Raw genomic sequence first — 21,546 nt, 5'->3', positions numbered from 1 at the left:
TAGTTCAACCATTGTGGAAGATAGTACAGTGATTCCTCAAAGACCTAGAGGCAGAAATACCATTTGACCCAGCAATCCCATCATAGGGTATATACCCAAAGGAATATAATTCATTCTATTATAAAGATACATGCATGCATATGTTCATTGCAGCACTATTAACAATTAGAAAGTCACAGAATCAACCTAAATGCCCACAAATGACAGATTGGGAAAAGAAAATGTGGTACATATACACCATGGAATACTATGCAGCCCTAAAAAGGAGAGAGATCATTTTATTTGCAGGCACATAGATGGAGTTGGACGCCATTATCTACAGCAAACTAATGCAGGAACAGAAAACCAAACACTGCATGTTCTCACTTGTAAGTGGGAGCTGATTGATGAGAACACATGGACACACTGCCAGGGAACAACACACACTGGGCACCTGTTGGGGGAGGGAGAGGATCAGGAAGAATAGCTAATAGATGCTGGGCTTCATACCTGGGCGATGGGATGATCTGTGCAACAAACCACTGTGGCACACCTTTATGTAAGAAACCTGCACATCCTGCACGTGTACCTCTGAACTTAAACGTTGGAAAAAATAAAGAAATACATGTTACTACACTGTTAGATTTATAGAGTAATGTATATTACTACTTAAACTTTTTACTTGAAGTAATCATATAATGCACTGATTATCTGAAATAAAGTCCTGTGCTCTTTTTTGTTATCTTAAAAAAAATGCTAGAGTTGTAATATCTACGTTAATGACAAGAATATGCAAAAGAAATCACGTACAAGTGTTTTAGCTTAATGCGCTTAAACTGGGAAATGTAAAGGCCTTATTGGCATTGTGAGGGTCCTTCCTCTGTGGACAATCACAGACACTAGCAGACATGTTCTTCTGTTTTCCTGTGTTGCTATGTGTAAGCCTCGGTGAGCAGCGGCTGGTCCTAAGACTCTTTCTTGTTTTCTTCCACAGACAGCGTGGAAGATGAACTGGAGATGGCCACCGTCAGGCATCGGCCTGAGGCCCTTGAGCTTCTGGAAGCCCAGAGCAAATTTACCAAGAAAGAGCTTCAGATCCTTTACAGAGGATTTAAGAATGTAAGAACTTTCTTTTTGACTTTACCTTCACACAGTTCCCAGAGGAACATTGAGACATGAGAGGAAAAGGGGGAAAATATCCCATTCTGTGAGAGCCCCATCATATGTGTATTTCATACCGATCCTTCCTAGATAGGAATATAATCAGTATCTGTGGACTTTGATCCTCTGTGGCACACCCATGCTGGTACACTGTAATTGCCCATTAAACAAAGAGAGTTTCTGAGAAAGGTTTATTCAATTCAGTTCTCGGTTGAAATATTTTCTCTTTGTCAACTATAATGACATAATTTCAATAAACCTCCATTGTTTCCTTAGTTTTTAAATACAGGTTGGTGCTTGACTTGAGTCTTGAATATAGATTGAGGTCTATCAAGGGATTCCATTCCTGGCATTGGAGGATAATTACTGTAACTTTCATAGTTGAAAAAACCATGCTGCCAATGTCTGTAAACCAGAGGTGTCTGTAGGTCACCACTGTACCTGGTTCTCTGCAATCCAGGTGTGCAGATGCCCCTCCCTCCTGGGTGAATCATCTCCAAAAGGGAATGAGAGTCTAGAAAAAACCCAGAGCGTGGGGTGACAGAAAGTGAGTGGATCCAGGCAGTATATGAGACACAGTCTCTTACTAGACACTTCGTATGTGCTAAGGGTTAAACTAGATGCTGCAGGTTATTCAAAAGTCAGAGAAGATACACTTGTATCCTTACGGAGCTTATGGTCTGAACAGGGAGAGAAAACTTGTTGTCATGAATCTATTTGAAAACAGGTCATCCTTAAAGGCATCAAATGTTTATGTATCAAATAGCATATACACCCCAACATATAGTTTGTTCTTATACATATGGAAACCAAAGTAGCTACAGGCACCCCTGGAGATCCAAATTAAATTGCTTTGATCCCTTTTGAAACCTATCCCCTAAGATCCCCAGTTCCACGGCATGTAGAAGTCTGTGATGTCCAAGGATTTCTTCTAATTCCATCCTCTTCAGATCTGACTGCCCCCCCACAACTGCTGCCTTTGTTCAACCTTGTGCAGACCAGATAAGAATCTCTGCCTCTTCTTTGGGATCCACGACAACAATTTACTCAGAGAATTCATACCGGTAGTTGACACTGCAGAATATTTTTATAGGGTTTCCACATGCACACTGCACACAGGTTTCCACCATCTGTCTGAATGAATGGGGTCTGTCTTTCTCCCATTTCTGCTCCTCACCCCCTTCTCCTTGCCCTGGGCTTTCTAAGTTTTTCTCCCTCTATTATGCAGAGGAAGTTTGTTTCTCCTCCAAAACTTAATGATCTGCAAAGAGCTAGGACTTTGTGGTAATGGGGGCAGAGGAGATTATAATGGAGATGAGTGCTCATCACACACACAGACCGCTGATTAAAAGGAATCTTGATGGGTAATCTATCAAGACAATACATATAAATAAACCTGCATAAAGAGAAAAGGGCTTTGACAACTAGGAAAGAGGATGAGTAGTTATGCCTATTCTGCAATGGCTCTGCTTCAGAGACGGCAGGCATTTGCAATGAAACAGTGGTACTGATGACTGGCAGTAGAAAAACAATGAGCAGCAAGGACAGAAAGGAAAAGAGGTGTAAAAGACCAATCTGGACTAAAAGTCAGTGCTCAGAGGAGGCGAATCACAGAATAAAACTTAAAATGTGTTCATGTGAACACCTAAACTTCTTTGCTCTGATTCAGACATCTAGTAATAAGTATACTTTTTTTTTCTTTTTAACATTGGATTGTACACCAGATACAAAATAGTTGTCGAACACAGGATAACTGAATCCAATCTCCCAGCATCCCTGTATTCCTCGACTGCTGCTATGTTATTATTCCACTGCCATCCCGTAGGGTTTCTCTGTTTGGGGTCTGGCTGCCTTTCATTGCATTTGCTATAAATTGGAATCATGATTACTGCCATTATTAACCTTTGGAGCCAGCATCTCTGCAGCATGTCTAATACAAGTGCCACTTCACAATAAATTGCTAGGCTCCAAAGTCTGCATTCATTGCTTTATTTTATTTTTTGTGGCCCATATGTCTTTCTCTTCTTCCTTCTCTCTCCTTCCCCTCTTTTCCCAAACTCTTTTCTTTCCCCTTTTTTAATCCTTCTGACCCCACCTCTTATTTCTTCACTCCTCCTTTCTTTCTCTCCTTTTTTTTTGGTTTACCTCTTCTGTCTCTTCCCCTTGTGAATTATTGTCTCTTTTCAGCTCTTCCCCATTCTCCTCTTTCTCTATTTTTTTCTCTTCTCTGTCTTTATTGCTTTCTCTTTCTCCCATCTCACCCCACCCCAAGAGACAAATTTCCATCAGACCTGAATATACCAAAAGCCTATTTTATATACTTCTTTAAAAGAAAGGACTTTGCAGTTTGCTCAGAAAATATTAATAGACATCTCTGATAAATCAAACACAAGTGGCCTTTTAATTTTGATTTCCCCCTAGTCAAATGTACAGTTCTAATAAATGAACCCTAAGCATAGCAGAAATACACTAAGCAGGTCAACGGCGCTTGGGTTTTATAGCATGGTAGTAAACTGAGGCAGCTTCCATCCGAGAAAGGAAACCAACTGCCTTGGTTCCCTGAACACCAATTACCCCAAAGCCCTTAAGATCACAAATTCATTTCCCTGGAATCAGTTGGAATACTCATTTTTAATGAAACTTTGAAAACTCTCCATACTTTGATTCAAAGGATAAACCATTCGTCAACATATTAAAATGGTCACACTTGTGTGAAAGTAGCTCAACATAGCTAGGCACCCCTGCAAGTAAATATGACCAGCATAACTCCACCTTTTTTTTTCCCATATAGTATCTCTGATACATCCCTTCACATTTTCAGCATAGATTGTTAATGTAAATTGGAAATGAGAGGAAGGGAAGATAGCGAGAGAAAAACCTCCTCCCTCACCCCATCTTACTCACTGAGGCGCCCACACATTTTTAGGTCTCTTGCCAGATGCTGAGTCTCCAAAGGTGAGCAGCTGATAGAGACAGAAGAATATAGTACACTGTCTACCTATAATGAGCCTCAGAATCACCTGAAGGGCTTGTCAAGACACAGATTCCTGGGCCCCATCTTGGAAGATTATGACTTAGTAGGGTTGGGATTGGGTCACAGAATTTGCATTTTTTTTTTTTTTTTTTTTTTTTACAAGTTCCCAGGTGATGCTGATGCTACTGGTCCAGAGACTACACTTTGAGAATCACTGGTTTTGTGCAGGCATCATAAGCTTTGGTGTCACTCAGCCTCAGGTCATGTTACTCATTTGGGCAGTTCCCTCTAGCTCAGGAGACCGTGTGTCTTTGTCTATAAACTGGGATATTGATAACTAGATTGCACTTTTTTAAAGAAATAAATATAATAAACATGAAGTTCAATAAAAAGGAATTATTATAGTGTGGTCCCCAATGATCAACCTCAGCTGTATGTTCTGTCAAAGTGGGACAGTCATCGTTGGCCTACATACCTCCCAGGCAGTGTTTGGGTTTTGGACTACATAATTATGTATGAGGAAGGATGCAGAAAATGCAAACTATTATCTACAGCTCAGCAGTCTCAAACTTAAATGCATGTTGCAACCATCTGGGGAGCTTTACAAATTAAAAATAGTGGCTACTATGCTTGGTGATTCTGATGTAATTGCTCTAGGAAAAAGCTTCAGCATTAGGAATTATAAAGCTCTTCAAGTAATTATATTGTGCAGGCAAGATTGAGAACCATTGAACTAGATATATAACATATACAAGGTGCTTCTAGCACAAAAAGAAGTGACCTGTTAGTGATGAGCTCTATCATAACAAATACCAATGACTAGGCTAGCTACATTGGAACCTCATGAAGTCTTTGGTGTGTATATGAAGTGCATGTGTGTTGTGTGTGGGTGTATGTGTGTGTGTAGCGGTTGGAGAGAGGTAACAGGTCTTATTTTTGAGGATTTTTATTCAGTTAACTCTGGGATGATGCTTAGGAATTTTTCCTTTTTTTAATCTGAAGTCCTTAATTTATTAAAAATATTTTACATTACAACAGACAGTGAACAGAAAGCCACATTTGAGAACAAATGGTCAAAAGGTCACACAAATATCAATATACCTGTTTCATAATCTTGCTTTGCTGCACTCTTTCAAAACCAGTTATAGCTTCAGTTCAATTTTAGGTGGTTGTAAATGATATACTGGGGCATTAAGTTTTAATATAGTGATGCCAATACCGCTTTGGCATTTTCTGCCATTAATTAATAATATATAGCCTATTCTTCCCATTTTTAAGGCACAGGATGAGTTGCAAATAGTTAGACCTCTGTGCTTCAGATACCTGGTTCCTTCTATGGAATCTTTCCCTGCTTCCTTTTTTTTCTTTGCTCTGGATTATAATAGGTAAAATTATCCATTAGAATCAAATACATCATTAAGGCATCACTTTAATACCTGCTAGTGTTCTTTTGACATAAAATGTTATGTTACTCTCTGTCTTTTTTATCTAAAATAGAAGGATGTTTATATTCATTTTCTATTGTCAGGTAACTATTTGCCAAATACTAAATGGATTTCTAAATCCATTTAGTAATGGATTTAGAAAGCATTCATTCATACCATACTGTCCCAAGGATCAGGAGTTCAGAAATGACTTAGCTAAGTGCTCTGGTTGCAGTTTCATGAGGCCACAATTAGAATCATGATTGGGCTGCATTTCTTTCTGGATCGTGGATCCCTTTCTAAGCGCCTGTGGTTGTTGGCAGAATTCAATTCTTTGTGGTTGCACATATGAGATTCCCCTTGCTGGCTGTCAGTGTGGGGCCACACAGCCCTTAGAGGCTACCTGCAGTCCGTTTCCACCTGGCCCTCTTGCAGGCTCCCTTGTAATATGGAAGCTGGCTTCTTCAAAGCCAGCAACATAGAGTCTCTCTAGTCCTATAATGGGTAGTACAGTCATGGATGTGGCATCTCATCCCATCAACTCTGTGTGACGCATGCACCTAATTGAAGAGACAACCTGAACAGGCAAAGTGTGAGCAACAAGGCTGTTTAGTCACCCAGGTACGAGTGGGCTGAGTCCAAAAAGGGAGTCAGCCCTTTTTGGGAGAGTGGAGGGTGGTGCGATTGGAGCTCATTTCATAGGTTAGGGTAAGCAGTGGAAAGTTACAGTTAGGGGCCATTTATTGCGGGCAGGGGAAGAAGGTTGCAAGATACATTATCACAAGGTGGGAGGGGTCATAGAGCACAGTGTCACGAGGTTGGTTGATCAGTTAGGGTAGAGCATGCTACAAGGGTAGAATGTTGCAAGGTTGCCTAATCAGCTAAGACAGGTACCAGCCGTTTTTCTTCTTTTGTGGTTTTCCTGTTGTCCCAGACTTACTGGCTCCAGGAGACCTTCTGGACATGTACATGTGGGTCACAGGGGTCACGAAGGCTTGACCATGGCACAGTGTGCTCAGGGGATCTCACGCTCTGCATATCTCAGCATTCAAGATGAGGAGAGTTTAAAAGGTGTGATTCACTGGGGGTCACATAGGGTGTATCCATCACAGTGGAGCTTGTGAGGAGGCAGTGATCCCTGTAGAGCAAAGCAGCTGAACGTGTTTTCAGTCACATCTCAAACGCAGTTAATCCCCACTCTCAGTGTTTGGCTTGTTATCCAGACACCCTCCTTGGGCATTTCATCAAGAACAGAACCATACTTTTTTTTTTTTTTCATTTCCTTTTTTTTTTTAATTTTATTATTTTCTTTCATTATACTTTAAGTTCTAGGGTACATGTGCATAACGTGCAGGTTTGTTACATATATATACTTGTGCCATGTTGGTGTGCTGCACCCATCAACTCGTCAGCACCCATCAACTTGTCATTTACATCAGGTATAACTCTCAGTGCAGTCCCTCCTCCCTCCCCCTCCCCCCTCCCCGTGATAGGCCCCGGTGTGTGATGTTCCCCTTCCCGAGTCCAAGTGATCTCAAAGGATATGAACAGACATTTCTCAAAAGAAGACATTCATACAGCCAACAGACACATGAAAAAATGCTCATCATCACTGGCCATCAGAGAAATGCAAATCAAAACCACAATGAGATACCATCTCACACCAGTTAGAATGGCAATCATTAAAAAGTCAGGAAACAACAGGTGCTAGAGAGGATGTGGAGAAATAGGAACACTTTTACACTGTTGGTGGGATTGTAAACTAGTTCAACCATTATGGAAAACAGTATGGCAATTCCTCAAGGATCTAGAACTAGAAGTACCACATGACCCAGCCATCCCATTACTCGGTATATACCCAAAGGATTATAAAGCATGCTGCTATAAAGACACGTGCACACGTATGTTTATTGCAGCACTATTCACAATAGCAAAGACTTGGAATCAACCCAAATGTCCATTTTTCTATTTTGGGTAGAAACGGGATTTCACCATGTTGGCCAGGCTGGTCTCGAACTCCTGACCTCAGGTGATCCGCCTGCCTCCACCTCCCAAAGTGCTGGGATTACAAGCATGAGCCACTGTGTCCAACCTTCTTTCAAATTTTAAACCATAAAATGTCATGCTAAACATTTTAAATCGTACAGAGGATTAGAAATGGAAATATCAAAATGTCCTAGCTACAGTAAACTTGTAGTAAAGTGGGATGAGAAGTTTACTGTACCTAGGACAGTTTGATATTTCGACTTCTAATCCTCTGTATGATTTAAAATGTTTAGCACGACATTTTATAAGTTTAAAATGTGAAAGAAGGCTGTCAGTTTTCTCCTTTATTTTCATAGGTATATTTTATGTGCATACATCTGTGTGGAGAGATTATTTTGACAAAAATGTTACCTTCATTTATGTAGTCACTTAGAAATCCAGGCTGGCCATGGTGGCTCACGCCTGAAATCCCAGCACTTTGGGAAGCCTAGGCGGGTGGATCACTTTAGGCCTGGAGTTGAAGACCAGCTTGACCAACATGGCGAAATCCCATCTCTACCAAAAATACAAAGATTAGCCAGGCATGGTGGTGTGCACCTGAAATCCCAGCTACTCAAGAGGTTGATGCACAAGAATCCCTTGAACCTGGGAGGTGGAGGTTGCAGTGAGCCAAGATTGTGCCTCTGCACTCCAACCTGGGTGACAAAGTGAGACCCTGTCTCAAAGAAAAAAAAAAAGGCAAATCCAGTTGTCTTTCTGGGCTCCTCCCTCAGAACATCCTGTTTGTAATTAATCTCCAAATTCAGCCAATTCTCCAGTCTTTGGGCCTCTCACACGCTGCTGTCACTGTCACCTCTCATCTCCATGTCTGCAATGGCCCAGACTCCTTGCCGACAGTCCTGTCTTCCTCTGAACCATTCTCCACTGTGCAACTGAAAAGGTGTTTCTAAAGAACAAATAGAAACCAGTCAGTTCCTACTTAAAACCAATTGCTGGCTGCTGCTTTCTTTTTTTTTTTTTTTTTTTCCTATTAGAAGAGAGACTCAATTGTCTTACACACTCACCCAACAAATATTCTTGAACATCTACTATAAGTCAGATATTGGGTTAGATGCTGTCTATACTGCAGTGACTCAACTAATCCATGATCAGCCAGACCTTGACCAACCAGCTTCTGCTGACTTTTCCCATCTCACCCCTCACTCTTCCCTGTTTACTCTGCTCCAGCCAGAAGGAACTGCCTGCAGCTGAAGTGCACCCTCTAAAGGGCCTTGACCTGGACTTTTTCTCCTGCGAGAAATGTTGCTTCCCACAACTCCCTTCTTCATCAGGACAATGCCTACACCTTCACCACATCTATACTTAAACTTCCTTTCAATATATGTTTCCATTATTTATTCTCTGAGTGCTGAGTTCACGCTCATCACTGTGAAAGGTATTTAGGATATACTGACAAAAAAAAGACAGATAATTTTTCTTTAGAGTTTATATTCCATTGGGGGAAGATAGTGAAAAGAGGGGCAAAAAGCAAACGCATAGTTAAATAAGAAAATATCTAGTTGTGGTAGAAGTAGGATAACATTTGCTACAAAGAAGTAGAGCAGGAAGCTTCTTTCGATGGGGCGACTAGAGAAAGGGAAGTGGCATTGCATTATATCTACAATGTCAAGAAAGGCACAGCCATGAGAAGGTAGAAAAAGTACGTTCTAGGCACAAAGAGCAGCCTAAAACCGTGAGGCAAGAGTGAGCAAGAGTGACTGAAACCTGGAGCATCGTTTGTATTTTATTTTAAGGATAGTGGGGAACTACCAGTTTTTAAAAGTTCAGATACAAATAAAGCATTGATTTTTTTTTTTTTTCTTTTTAAGGTGGCCCTGGAACGCTACTCTAAGCAAAACAGAGTGTAGGACGTCAAAGTAAAATTGGAGACCCTCTAGAAAGCTGGTCCAAGAGATTAAGACAGAAAGGAGATGTGGCTTAGACCAGGATAGTAGCAAGTAGAGAAGGAGAGAAATGATGGGCTTGGATATATGGTGGAGGTTGAGCTGAGTGGATGTCATGATGGTTTGGATCAAAAGGTGAGGGAAATTGAGGAGGACTCGGGGCTATCTTGAGAGTTTTGGGGTTGAAAGACTTATCTGTGGAAAAGCGTTCTCTGATTTCTCCTTAAGTAGGTTTGGAGACTCTGCTGTGTGCTCCCTTCATTGTGCTTATTTTGGGTTTCCTCTTCGCTTGTTGATTCCTCTCCTTTTTTTAAGCTTCCTGACAACAGGCGCTGCACCTTCTTTACTACAAAATTCTCAGCCCTTCAAACTGTGTCTTGTATATGACAGGTAATCAATAAATATGTGTGAACAAATGAATGACCCCAAACAAAAAGATTGGAGGCCAGCCCAATAAAATTGTTATCTTCTCTCACTTTCTTATTTTTAGTTCCTTCCACATCTACTGAGTAAAATTGAAGTGCTATTAATTTGCTTTTTTTGAAAAATAATCTAATAATAGGGGGAATGAAAGAGCATGGCTCCTTTAGTATAAGAACTACACACAGTAGTTTAACACCTTCTATGTGTTTTATCAAGTACTACTCAAAAATATTAAGAGCAATCTCAAATGATAACAAAGAACTTCCTTTGATTCCATTGCAAGACCCTCCGTCTGGTAGATTGTTCATGTCCTATGTTTGCCCATCAGATACTATTCTATCAAATGAGTAATGGGATTTCTGTGGTTTCAAAATCCCTTTCACTCTTGCAACATACTTCAAAGTTGAGAAGGAGATGGAGGTGTTGGTATCCAGCATGTCACCGTATGTATTAGACAGAATAGGATCAATACTGCAACATGCAGCTCCAGTATCTCAGTGGTTTAAGACAACAAATGTTTGTTTCGCTTTCATTTCCTAATCCTATGTGATTCAGGTGGGGACAGGATGGGGTTTCTGTTCAGCTCATTTATGAAGGATACTTCTTCCATCTCGTGGTTCCACTATTGGCTATGGTGTCGGCTTCCTCCACTGGGTCATCTGCATCTGGTCCTCAGTTGAGAGCAGGAAGATGGTGTGGGGCATTGGGGGGCCTATCTTGGACTAACAGACATTCCACCCATCAGAGATCAGTAATATGGCCCAACTTGATTTCAAGACAGACTGAGAAATACAGTCTTCCTATGCACTCAGGTAGAAAATAAAATTTTGTTTTCTCCAAATGAGAGAATGATATGGAAGATAGATATGTTAGGGGTTCCCAAGGTTATCTCCCATTTTGATGATTTGCTAGGGAATGTACAAGACTCAATATACAATCACACAGTTATGATTTATTACAACAAAAGAAAGCAAAGCAAAATCTGCAAAGGGAAAAGGCACATGGGATAATGTTTGGAGGAAACCTGAGGCAAGCTTCCAAGAATTCTTTCTGAGTAAAGTCTCACAGGAAATGCTTAATTCCCCCAGCAATGAGTCATTGTGATAGCATTTATAAAATGTTGTCTAGCAAGGAAGCCATTAGACCTCCAGTACTTCGCAGGTACCTAAATTCCGGACTCCGAGAAGCAAAGCAGATGTTCAACATAAACCATATTGTTTGCATAAACAGTATAAGCACAGTGAGCCATTGGATTCAAAGAATGGTAGACACTCTCCCAAAATCCAAGTGGCCAGCCTTGCAAGCAGGCCTTTCTAAGGATAGTGATCTCACACCACACCTGTTATGTTAACTCGTTTCTGTGCAAAAATGGACATATGTCGAGGTAAAATTTAGAATGTAATTAGATTCCAGTTCTGGTTACCCTTGGGCAAGATAATCCCTGGGTTTCATATGTCACCTGCAAAATTGAAGAATAACATCTCATAGATGCTTTGCAAAGACAATAAATGTAAAGCAAAAAGCACGGACCCTGTCTTATGACAACACTCAAAATGTAGCTGCTATTATTGTTATTGCTATTATTATTAACACTATTAGGACCACTGTTATCATGCCAGTACTCCGAATTGTGTTATAATCTAGTTCTTTCTTAGTTTCTTTTCTCCACTCTCACACTTTGATTCACATTATGTACATATATGTATATAAATTTGCTTTTTGAAAAAGTATATATCTTTATCCAATATACATTTGTACAATATACATTGTATACAATATAGATATCTATTTGCTTTTTGAAAATCTAATGATAGGGGAATCTAATATATTCTTATATCTCTATGTATAGATATATTCTTATATAGAGATAGATATGTATAGATAGATATTTGCTTTTTGAAAAATTATGTATGACTATAGCTATAGATCTATATCTCTGTAGATATATATGCTGTATTCAAATTGGAATATAGTTGAATTTGGGTGCATGCTAAGCACTGAATGTCTAATGACATTTGTTAGATAACATTTTATAAATTTTATCACAATGATAATGTTATACATATATTCACACATATAAATTTGAGAGTTACCGCCCAGAAAAAGTTAGAAAACACAGATTTGTTCTTAGCCCTATGAAGAGTTGTCAGGGAACAAATCTGAAAATAGTGCCTTTATTGTGGTTACTTTTATTCTGTCCCTTGAGTTCCTCAAGAAAGTAACATAATCTTTCTCATAATGATTCCCTCACTGGGATTTTGCAAAAATCAAAAGAGTTAGCATAATTTTTGATGTCTTAAAGACATAACATAAAAAGGTAGGTAGTTTTTATAAACAGCTTATGTAAAAGTAACCTCTAAATAATATAAAAATTCATTAAAAGTCTTTCTAAAGAATTTGAGATTTTCTTTATTGAGTCATCTGCCACAATCCTGTAAGAAAGCTCCCATTTTTTTCTCTTTCAAGTCATAGTTGGTTTGGTCCAGGCTGATGTGGCAGCTCTGCTCCAGCAGGACGTCATTCAGGGACCCAGTTTCCTTCCAACACATTGTCCTGCTATCCCTTACTACCATCTGTATCCTGTATACTGGGTCACTGTCATGTTCAGATCCTGAGGGAAAGTGAGGTAGTCATAGTCCGGGGGTAAGTGACTCTTCATTTAAAGATGACGTGAAGAGTCTTGACATCACTTTTATTCACATTAAGGGCTTGAACTTAGTCACAAGGATCATCTAGCTACAGGGGAAGCTGGGAAATGTAGTTTCTGGCTAAACATCAGTGTATAAATATAAAAGGGGAAGTTGGATTTGGGGGAACAAACAGCATTCTGATAAAGTCAATAAAACTTGCTTCTACTGAATTTTTCTGGTTAATATTCCTAAAAGTTTCCTTAGATTCAGCTAATCCTCCTAAGACATTTTTTTGTTTTAGTCTGGGAGCAGTATGAACTGATGTATTTCAAACTCAAATATCACTTGAAGAACCAGTATTTAGAAATAATACTAAGACTGTCTTATGAACCCTTTGAGATTTTCTACTTCCCTTAGCACTGTACATCAGAACTGAGTACATAACAAATTCAAAAGCAGCTTCATCCAAAGAGGCTTGTCAATAGAACTTGTTGCACATAGAACCTAGTCTTCACCGCACAGACCCCATGCAAGGGTGGTAACTTTAACAGCATTACTCTTTTTTATTTTTTGAAAGAACTAATTGATTCACAAAAATACATCACTAAGGCTTGGCATCGTGGCTCATACCTGTATTACCAACACTTTGAAACACCGAGATGGGTGGATCACCTGAAGTCACAAGTTCAAGACCAACCTGGCCACCATGGCAAAACCCCGTCTCTACTAAAAATACAAAAACAAAAAAAATTAGCTGGGCATAGTGATGTATGCCTGTAGTCCCAGCTACTTGGGAGGCTGAGGCATAACAATTGCTTGAACCTAGGAGGCCGAGGTTGCAGTGAGCAAGACTGTGCCACTCACTGTACTACCGCCTGGGTGACAGAGCGAGACTCCATCTCAAAGGAAAAAATATATATATATGTATATAAATATATATCACTGAGAACTCAATACATAATTTTTCAAGTTCAGTACATATTTTTTAAAGAGCCTGCTGTGCAACTTTAGCTGTTTTGTGGCTAAAACTAAAATTAAATTCTAGGGCACCATTCATCACTGTACATTGCTGGCAGTAAACGTACTCCATAAAATCAGATCATTTTCTGCTTTTCACAATCCCCATTAAATGTGTTCATTAATAGAAGTGTAACTGGCAATTATTCCAGTGATCCTGCAGGCATTCAAATCTTTATTAAAATAAAATATGTTGCCAAAGCTTTGGAAGTCTTTTCAATGCTATATTTGGGCTGAGTGTGTGAGACTCTAAGTCCTCTTAAATCTGTGTTGACTAATTTAATTTCAGGAAAATACAAGGGAGGAGAATGTGTCAAAAGAAAATGAGAAATAATCAGTTGTTTTCTTGTCTATTCACATTTTAGTAAATTATGCTGAACATCTGGTATTCCAACTCCCATAAAATTTTAGAAGATTGGGTCAAAACTTTTCGTCTCAAGTTCCCTGTGGTTGTTAATTGTTTTCACAAACACATATTAAGCATTGAGGACCAACTACTTACTGAATGCTTAATATATTCCAAAGACTTTGCTAGTATTGGATATATATTGATGCAAAACAGAATCGTTCTCACCTGATAGACACTAGAGTGTAGTGGAGGAAGGGGAAATTAATAAGCAAAGAATTACTTAAGGGCAAATTATGGTACATCCAATGGAAGTAAAAAAGGACAGAACTCTGTGAAAGAGACTCCTATGGATGCAGGAGACCTACAGAAACTATGACAATAAGTTTTATATGTCAACTAAGCTATACTAGGGTGCCCAGTTGTTTGGTCAAATACTAATCTGTTTTACTGTGAACGTATTTTGTAGATGTGATTAACATCTATAATCAGTTGACTTTAAGTAAATCAGATTACCCTTGATAATATGAGTGGGGTTCACTCAATCAATTGAAGGCCTTAAGAGCAAAAACTGAGGTTTCCCAGAGAAGCAGAAATTCTGCCTTGACTATACTGTAGAAATCCTGCCTGAGTTTCCAGCCTTCTCACCTGCCCTACAGATTTTGGACTTGCCATTCCCCATAATCACATTAGCCAGTTCTTTAAAATACATCTATAGATAGATGATAGATAGACATAGATCCAATCATCTCTCTTCTCTGGAGAAATCTGAGTGATATAGCACTTTCTGAAGTTGATATAGGCCTTTCTGAAGTTGAGGGTTTTTTAATGGCAGACCTAAGGAGAAAACCAGTAATGAAAGAAGCAAGGAAAAAGTTATTCCCAGTTGAAGACACAGCAAGTGCAAAACCCCTAAGGAAGGAAAGGGATTATTGTGTTTAAGAAACTGATGGAGGTTGGTGTGACCAAATCACCATGATTGAGGGAGAAGGTGTTATAAGATGAGACCAGCCAGGTAAGACATAGAGCAAGTCAAGCAGAGTCTTGCAGGCTGGATTTGATTCATTGTATAATGTGAAATCATTAAAGGATTAAGTAGGTTAATGACACAAGCTTATGTTTGTAAAACAAAACTCTATTTGGCAAATAATGGATTTGGTCATGGAGGGAAAATAAAGAATAGGTAAAGAAGGTATTGCAGTAGGCTAGCCAAGTTATGATGGTACATTGGATTAGAAATTTTAATTGTTGAGATGTAAAGAAGTGAAAGGATTTAATCTATATTTTATAAATAAAAATGACAGAATAAATAGGTTGAATGTGGCTAGGAGGGAAAGAGCAACAATATAGATGATTCCAAGTTTTCTGACTTAAGCAACTGGGCAGGTATTGTTACCATTTACTAAGATGCAGAAAACTGGAGGAAAAAAATGTTGAGTGAGGTTGGGGGTATTGGGAATTAGTGATCAAAATTTGAATCTAGTCTTCTAAATTTTGATAAATTCTAGTGGTTGGATGTATAATTTTATAGAGCTAAGAAGGGTGTTTGGGGCTGAAAATACATTTTTAAGGGTCACCAGCATCTATGTAACATTTAAGGCCATGGGAATTGATGATTACTAACAACTGTAAGAAAAATAACAGTATTGAACACATATAATGAACCAACTCTGTCCAAAATACTTCTGGTATGATTAACCCTCTTTTTTCTTAGCAGCCCTAAGAAACAGGTTTTTTTGGGGGGGGGGGGGTTGTTTTCGTTTTTGTTTTTAATATAAAAGAAATGGGCAAGGAATGGTTAAGTGACCTCCCTGAGGTCACTGCCAGTGCTGGCAAGGCTGGAAATTGAACCAAAGTACTCTAGCTCCTAAGTACATACTTTTTTGACCACTAAGAATGACTTAGAAAAAAAGGATTTAGGCCTGGTTTGGGCGGACTCTAGCATTTAGAGGATTAGTAAAACTGGAAGAGATAGCAAAGGACACTGAAAAGAAGCAACCAGAGAGATGGAAAGAAAACCAGGAGGATGTGGTATCCCATAAACCCAAAGACAATAGTCCTTCAAAAAAACAGGCATTGAATACTAAGCAGACAAGCAAGATAAGGACAGACAGGTGACTGTATTAGCTAGGGCTCTTTAATGGTTTGCAAGAGAATCTTGACCTAATAGGAGAAAAAATGAAGTTCTTAAAAGAACCTAGGGAAGCTGAAAGAATTGAATGAAAACATTAGTACCAGGCCTTGTAAGAGAGAAGCACTTGAAAGGCTCCAGGTATTTTCTTGGAAGTAAACTAAGATGAGAGCCACAATATTCAGTAAATGACAACTATATATCTGACAAACACTTCACATTCTCTATGGCACAGCCCTCTTGGGCTTCTTTCAATTTCATGACACAAGTTCTCCCCAGAGAAATAACCAAATTCTGTCACCTGCAGAGAAGCAGAGGAGGATTGGGAAGCCCGCAAGAACCTTGTCTTTGGGTGACCTTCTCTTCTTGCCCTTATGCCATGCTTTTCCAGCATTTCCCCAATACCTTTCCATCATGGTGCTAACAACCATCTCCTCCACTGGCTACTCTATATGCACATTTACTTTAAATCACTCATGGGGAAGAGCTTCTGGCCTCTTCTGGTCTTAGGACCTTTTGGTTCCTTCTCATGCTTCCAATGTCATTTTAAACATCATCTTCCCTAATCAGAGCTCCAGGTAGGTGAAACCGCTGCTGCGCCCAGTTTGTTCCTTACTTAGCATTTATCATCATCTCTAATAATTAATGAATTTGTTTATTGTTTTCTGAGATAGGAGGTGAATGAGGGCAGAGTTGCTGCTGTCCGGCTCACCCACATATACCCAATACCCTGTACTTTTCCTGGCACACAGTTGCTTCTCAGTAGGCACTACTTGTTGCCTGGACAAGTGAATGTGTTCAAGACACCTCACTGAGGCCTCTCCCTAATTTCACTTAGGCAGGACCATGGGATCTCTGGGGGCCTCTGTGACTACATCTGGGTTTCAGGAAATTTCTGCTGATCCCAACTCTTACCAATAGAACCCACTTACTCTTCTCTGGAATCTCCGGTTTGTTTGGTTCTTGTTTTGGTCCTGGTTTCAGTCCTGGTCTCTGTTCCACCTTTTCAGGTGAATTCTGTGCAGGCCTAGACTCTGAATTCCCTCACGAGCTACCTGCTGTGTATTCTCAGATCCCGAGATCTGCAGCCCTGGGCTGAGCTCTTCCCCACTTTGCCACACTCCCAGTTTAGGGGTGCTTCCGTGGATTTGTTTCTCTGAAAAATACTTTGGAACAAAAATATATAAACATTTTAAAAATGTTTCTGCCTTCAAACACTTTACAAGCTATTTATAAAATAAACACTACTAATGAAATTACTGAAATAAAAATGAGCACGGAGTCTAAAACAATCTGCAGGGCCCTTGGAAACTTTTTTGAAGGACATTTGTGAGTGTATTAACCGCACTGTGAGTGGGATAACAAACTAGCACCTTCAAGGAAAAAGTTAATATTGAGCCCATCTGACCAAGTCATTAACATATAAATCGTTTTGCATAAAGGACCAATTTGTGTGGTATCAAATACCGTGTTAGAAAAGCAGGTGGAAATAGAGTTAATAAGTTATGAGAACCATCCAGTGAGAAGGCAAAGTTGGTGAACTGGGAGGGGACAAATATGACCCGTAAAGTTTTTTTTTTAATTACTATTATTTTTTGAGATGGAGTCTCGCTCTGTCACCCAGACTGGAGTGCAGTGGCATGATCTCGACTCACTGCAATCTCCACCTCCTGGGTTTAAGCGATTCTGCTGCCTCAGCCTCCCGAGTAGCTGGGACTACACGCATGTGCCACCACACCCAGCTGATTTTTGTATTTTTAGTAGAGACAGGGTTTCACTAAGTTGATGATAAAGATTTTAATAATTATTGAAACATTATAAATGAAAAAGAACAATGTCACCAAATGAGGTATATTATCAATATGTTAACAAAGTTTGATGTCTAATGTGCACTGCATGTTACCATAAAATGCCTTCACTTGTAATAGGTCATATCACTGCCAAAGCCATATGAAGAGAAATATTATCATTTTGTGGAAGAGGAAACAATAGGCTGCACATTTGTGAGACTGATCGGGTATCACAAGCTATTTGGTGACAGAACCTGGACCTAGTCATAGTTCTGTCTCTGTGTAGAGTTTTATGTTCCCATAGCAACCTCTATTCACCATGCAGAAAACTTTAAACAATATAATCTACAAATAATAAAGCATGCCTTTAAAACCACCGAACCCCAAAGGACCAGTTCACTAGAGCAGATAATGTTACCCCAGAAGACTAACTTGTTATCTTCCTTAAAATCCCTTCCTTCTGTCATTCAACGATCCTTGGTTAGCAAAAAGACATGTTTACAGTGAGCTAAAGCATCACCTACCAAATCTTTCACACTGAGGACCTTTTTTTTAAAAAAAAAAAAGTCAAATAGGTCAACAAGGAAATAAGCAAAACCATTTTTTTCTAAAATGATTTTTCAGCCATTATAGATAGACCAATATCCAACCTAATTTCTATTTTCATTCTTAATATATTCCCTATTGATCTTCAAGAAGTTCTGAAGGAAACTTGCATGAGACATGCATATAATATGACCAATAAAATATGCATTATAGATTCCGCAACATTGAGAAAGGATAAAATTAAATTTACCAAAAATTAGGCCAAGGGAATTGCTGTAACTTGGCACCACAGTTTGTCTGTAACTTCTCAGAAGTCAAGTGTTCAGCTTTTCTTTGCATTGGCTTTGCATAAATGGGCCAATGACTCTTTCTCCTATTTTTAAATTATTGTTAGTTCCTCCCAATGAAGTTCCTGAATACACCACTTCAACTCTAGGCAATTATCTAGTTATTTAGTCTTTCTGCTTTTTGAAATCATTATACCCTGCTTTGTCCCATAAAGAGACCATAAAATCTATTTGTTGAACTATCTAGAGAAAGGAAAAAATAATAATCCAAACAGCAATTTAGTGCCTGTAACAAGAAAGTAAATAGCATAATTTCTGCAGCTGAAATCCAAGTTAGATCTTCTCATCATAAATGTGGTCCAATATGGAGCTCTTCATGAAAAAAAAAATAACAAACCATTTGAAATAAGTAAATTCTAAGAAAGGATATGATTAGTCCTTTTGTGGTTTATTGTTACAGCTTGTGTTCTGTAATTATTTTAGTCGCCTGAGTTCCCATAAGTTGGCCACAGTCGTTGAAAGTGGGATGGGGATAGGCAAACTTGTGCTTCATGGAACTATTAATAATAGCAGATTAAACCTGTTTTAAGCGCCACACACAACAGAGCAATTTACTGCTTGTCAGCAGCAGAATCAAGGCACCATGTAATCTGTGCAATGAAGCAAATGCTAACAGTGTTTATCTGGTTTCTTTTGGAACTCCATAAAAAACCTCATATTAGTCTCCTCATGGAAGGCACACCTATTACTGAGTATACTTTGTATTATCATTAATAAGTGTTACTGATTTATTGGACAGGTTACATTTATTGAAAACAACGAAGGCATGCAGTTAATAACCAGATTTTTCTAGTTAATTAGTTTTTTGTGTGTGTGACTAGGATATATTTTTTGGCTAATCAAAGCACTTTCTGTTAGAGTTGGATGAACCTGGTCTTCAAGAAGTGTGGTCATGTCCTTCTCACTGTATGTTTGTACCCATGAGTCCTCTTTATATCCCTGAAGAGCCCCTGCATTGCCTCCTGATGTGCATCACTAGTGCCAGAGACTTGGGGAGGATGTGTGGTTCAATGCAAAGAGAATTGAGACTGAGAGCCACTTAATCCTGGATTCCAATCCCAGCTCTGACACTGAGTTTTACCTTGAAAAGCCTCCCTGGGCCTCAATTTCCTTATGCATAAATGGAGATATTATTTTCCACTTCACAGTGTTGGTGTGGGGTCTAAAATAAATGAAATGTAAACAGATGATTATATGTGCTAGATCCTGATGCTCAATTGCTGAGTCCTTCCAGTGGAATAGATACACAAACAAAAATGTTTCCTGGTTACACTTTTTAGGTTTTATGGAAAAAGTAAATTATACAGAGAGAGCTCCCTTAAGATATCTTTGAGATCAACCAATCCCACTCTTTTCATATTTTACAGAGGCAAATACTAAAGTCTTGACTATATGATAGACGTTTATCCTGAAGTAAAATAACTTACACATCTCTGCCTTCTCTGCTATTAGATCTTGTTGTCTGCCTCTCAATACAGATTTGTTTCTACTATTCCAAACTGCCTCTGGAATTCTAAGGCATCTTGTCCATACCATACAGCAAATCGTGACTCTTCAACCAGCAATTCACACATACTTACTGAGTTTCTGCAGAAGATGTAACTTCAATAAACACTTGGGAGAGGAATAGTAAACAAACGTGATTCTTTCTCTCAAGAAGTAAATAGGCCTGTAACTTGACTTATCTATTTCTCTACATGTTTTTTTTCTATATTATTGCTATAGACTCTGGACCATCTACTGTATGCATGTCATTTTTTGGCAGAGTAATTATAAAATACCAAAAAGTTTAGAAACTTCCCAAGGTCATATAGCTAATTAGTAGCTGAGACAGAATTATTATAGAAACTTTTGAATTCCCATCTCAAAATCACAGCCTAGGATTCCCAGAAGAACATGCAGAAGGTATAAGAAAGAGAGAAAAATAAATCAAAAAGATCTTGGCCCTCAACAAAGGGAATTTTCAGCTCTTTTCCCAGACAGCTAGGTAGAACCAGAATTCATAGTTCTTCTTTGAGGTAGCAAGCTTGCCTTGAGGTTAGCTGTTGGTATTGGTCATTTAGGTCCTATATGAAGTTTTTGGATTACATGTAAAGGGATTTATAAGGTAGAGAAGCAGTCAAACACAGGGGTAAAGAACAAAGACTCTGGAGTTACACTGCCTGAGTAAATATCCTGATGCTGCTACTTATTGACTCATGTATATGAGGATACCCTGATGTCATTTAGCCTATGTATCTCAGTTCCTATTCAGAGATGACTCTGACCTTTTCGTCTAAAGCATTCAGAAGAATGGATTGACATTCTGAAACAGGAAAGGAGAACTGAGGGAGGATGATACTTGGAGAGGAAGATCAGGAGCCTCATCTTGTCTGGGGAGTTAGGATGCCTCTTAGACATTCAAGGAGAGTTATGGAGTAGGTAGTTAGATATATATAAATCTAGAGTTTAGAGGAGAGGTCCAGGCTGGGAAATAAATACTGATGACACCAACATCTATATCATATTTATCTCCATGAGACTGGATGAGATCACCAAAAGGACAAGTCACAGATATGGTCACATTGATGTTTAAGAAATATCACTCTGACAGAGCAGAGTGAGAGGAATGAGAGTAGTCAGCTTCAAACTTATTGCAGTGGTTCAAGCTAGTGATTATCAAGGATAATAAACAATAGTAGTAACCATGGTAATAACAGAAATGGATTGTACACAGAAATATAATACCAGCTAAACTAAAAGTATATTATAGAAAAAAATCCTACAAGGACCAGGCCCCACCTCTTATTTTTGTGGCCTGAAAGCAAAGAAGGCAGATATTAGTTTATCTCTTAGAACGTGTGCTTCTG

The 21,546-nt window shown here is 39.0% G+C and overlaps 1 protein-coding gene across 4 annotated transcripts in view; it reads left to right on the top strand.

Annotated features, from left to right (window-relative positions):
- The window catches only part of KCNIP4 (potassium voltage-gated channel interacting protein 4), a 1,243,239-nt gene that overhangs the window by 1,114,508 nt on the left and 107,185 nt on the right, over window positions 1-21,546 (top strand). For all 4 annotated transcript variants that reach the window (XM_033213877.1, XM_033213880.1, XM_033213879.1 and 1 more), the window contains one exon: window positions 974-1,098. In XM_033213877.1, the coding sequence (XP_033069768.1) occupies window positions 974-1,098 (125 nt within the window). The remainder of the gene's footprint in view (window positions 1-973; window positions 1,099-21,546) is intronic.

This window comes from Trachypithecus francoisi, unplaced genomic scaffold, assembly GCF_009764315.1.
Source record: "Trachypithecus francoisi isolate TF-2019V2 unplaced genomic scaffold, Tfra_2.0 Lachesis_group1, whole genome shotgun sequence".
In the NCBI taxonomy this organism is placed as follows: domain Eukaryota; kingdom Metazoa; phylum Chordata; class Mammalia; order Primates; family Cercopithecidae; genus Trachypithecus; species Trachypithecus francoisi.
This window is presented reverse-complemented; position numbering and strand designations above follow the sequence as displayed.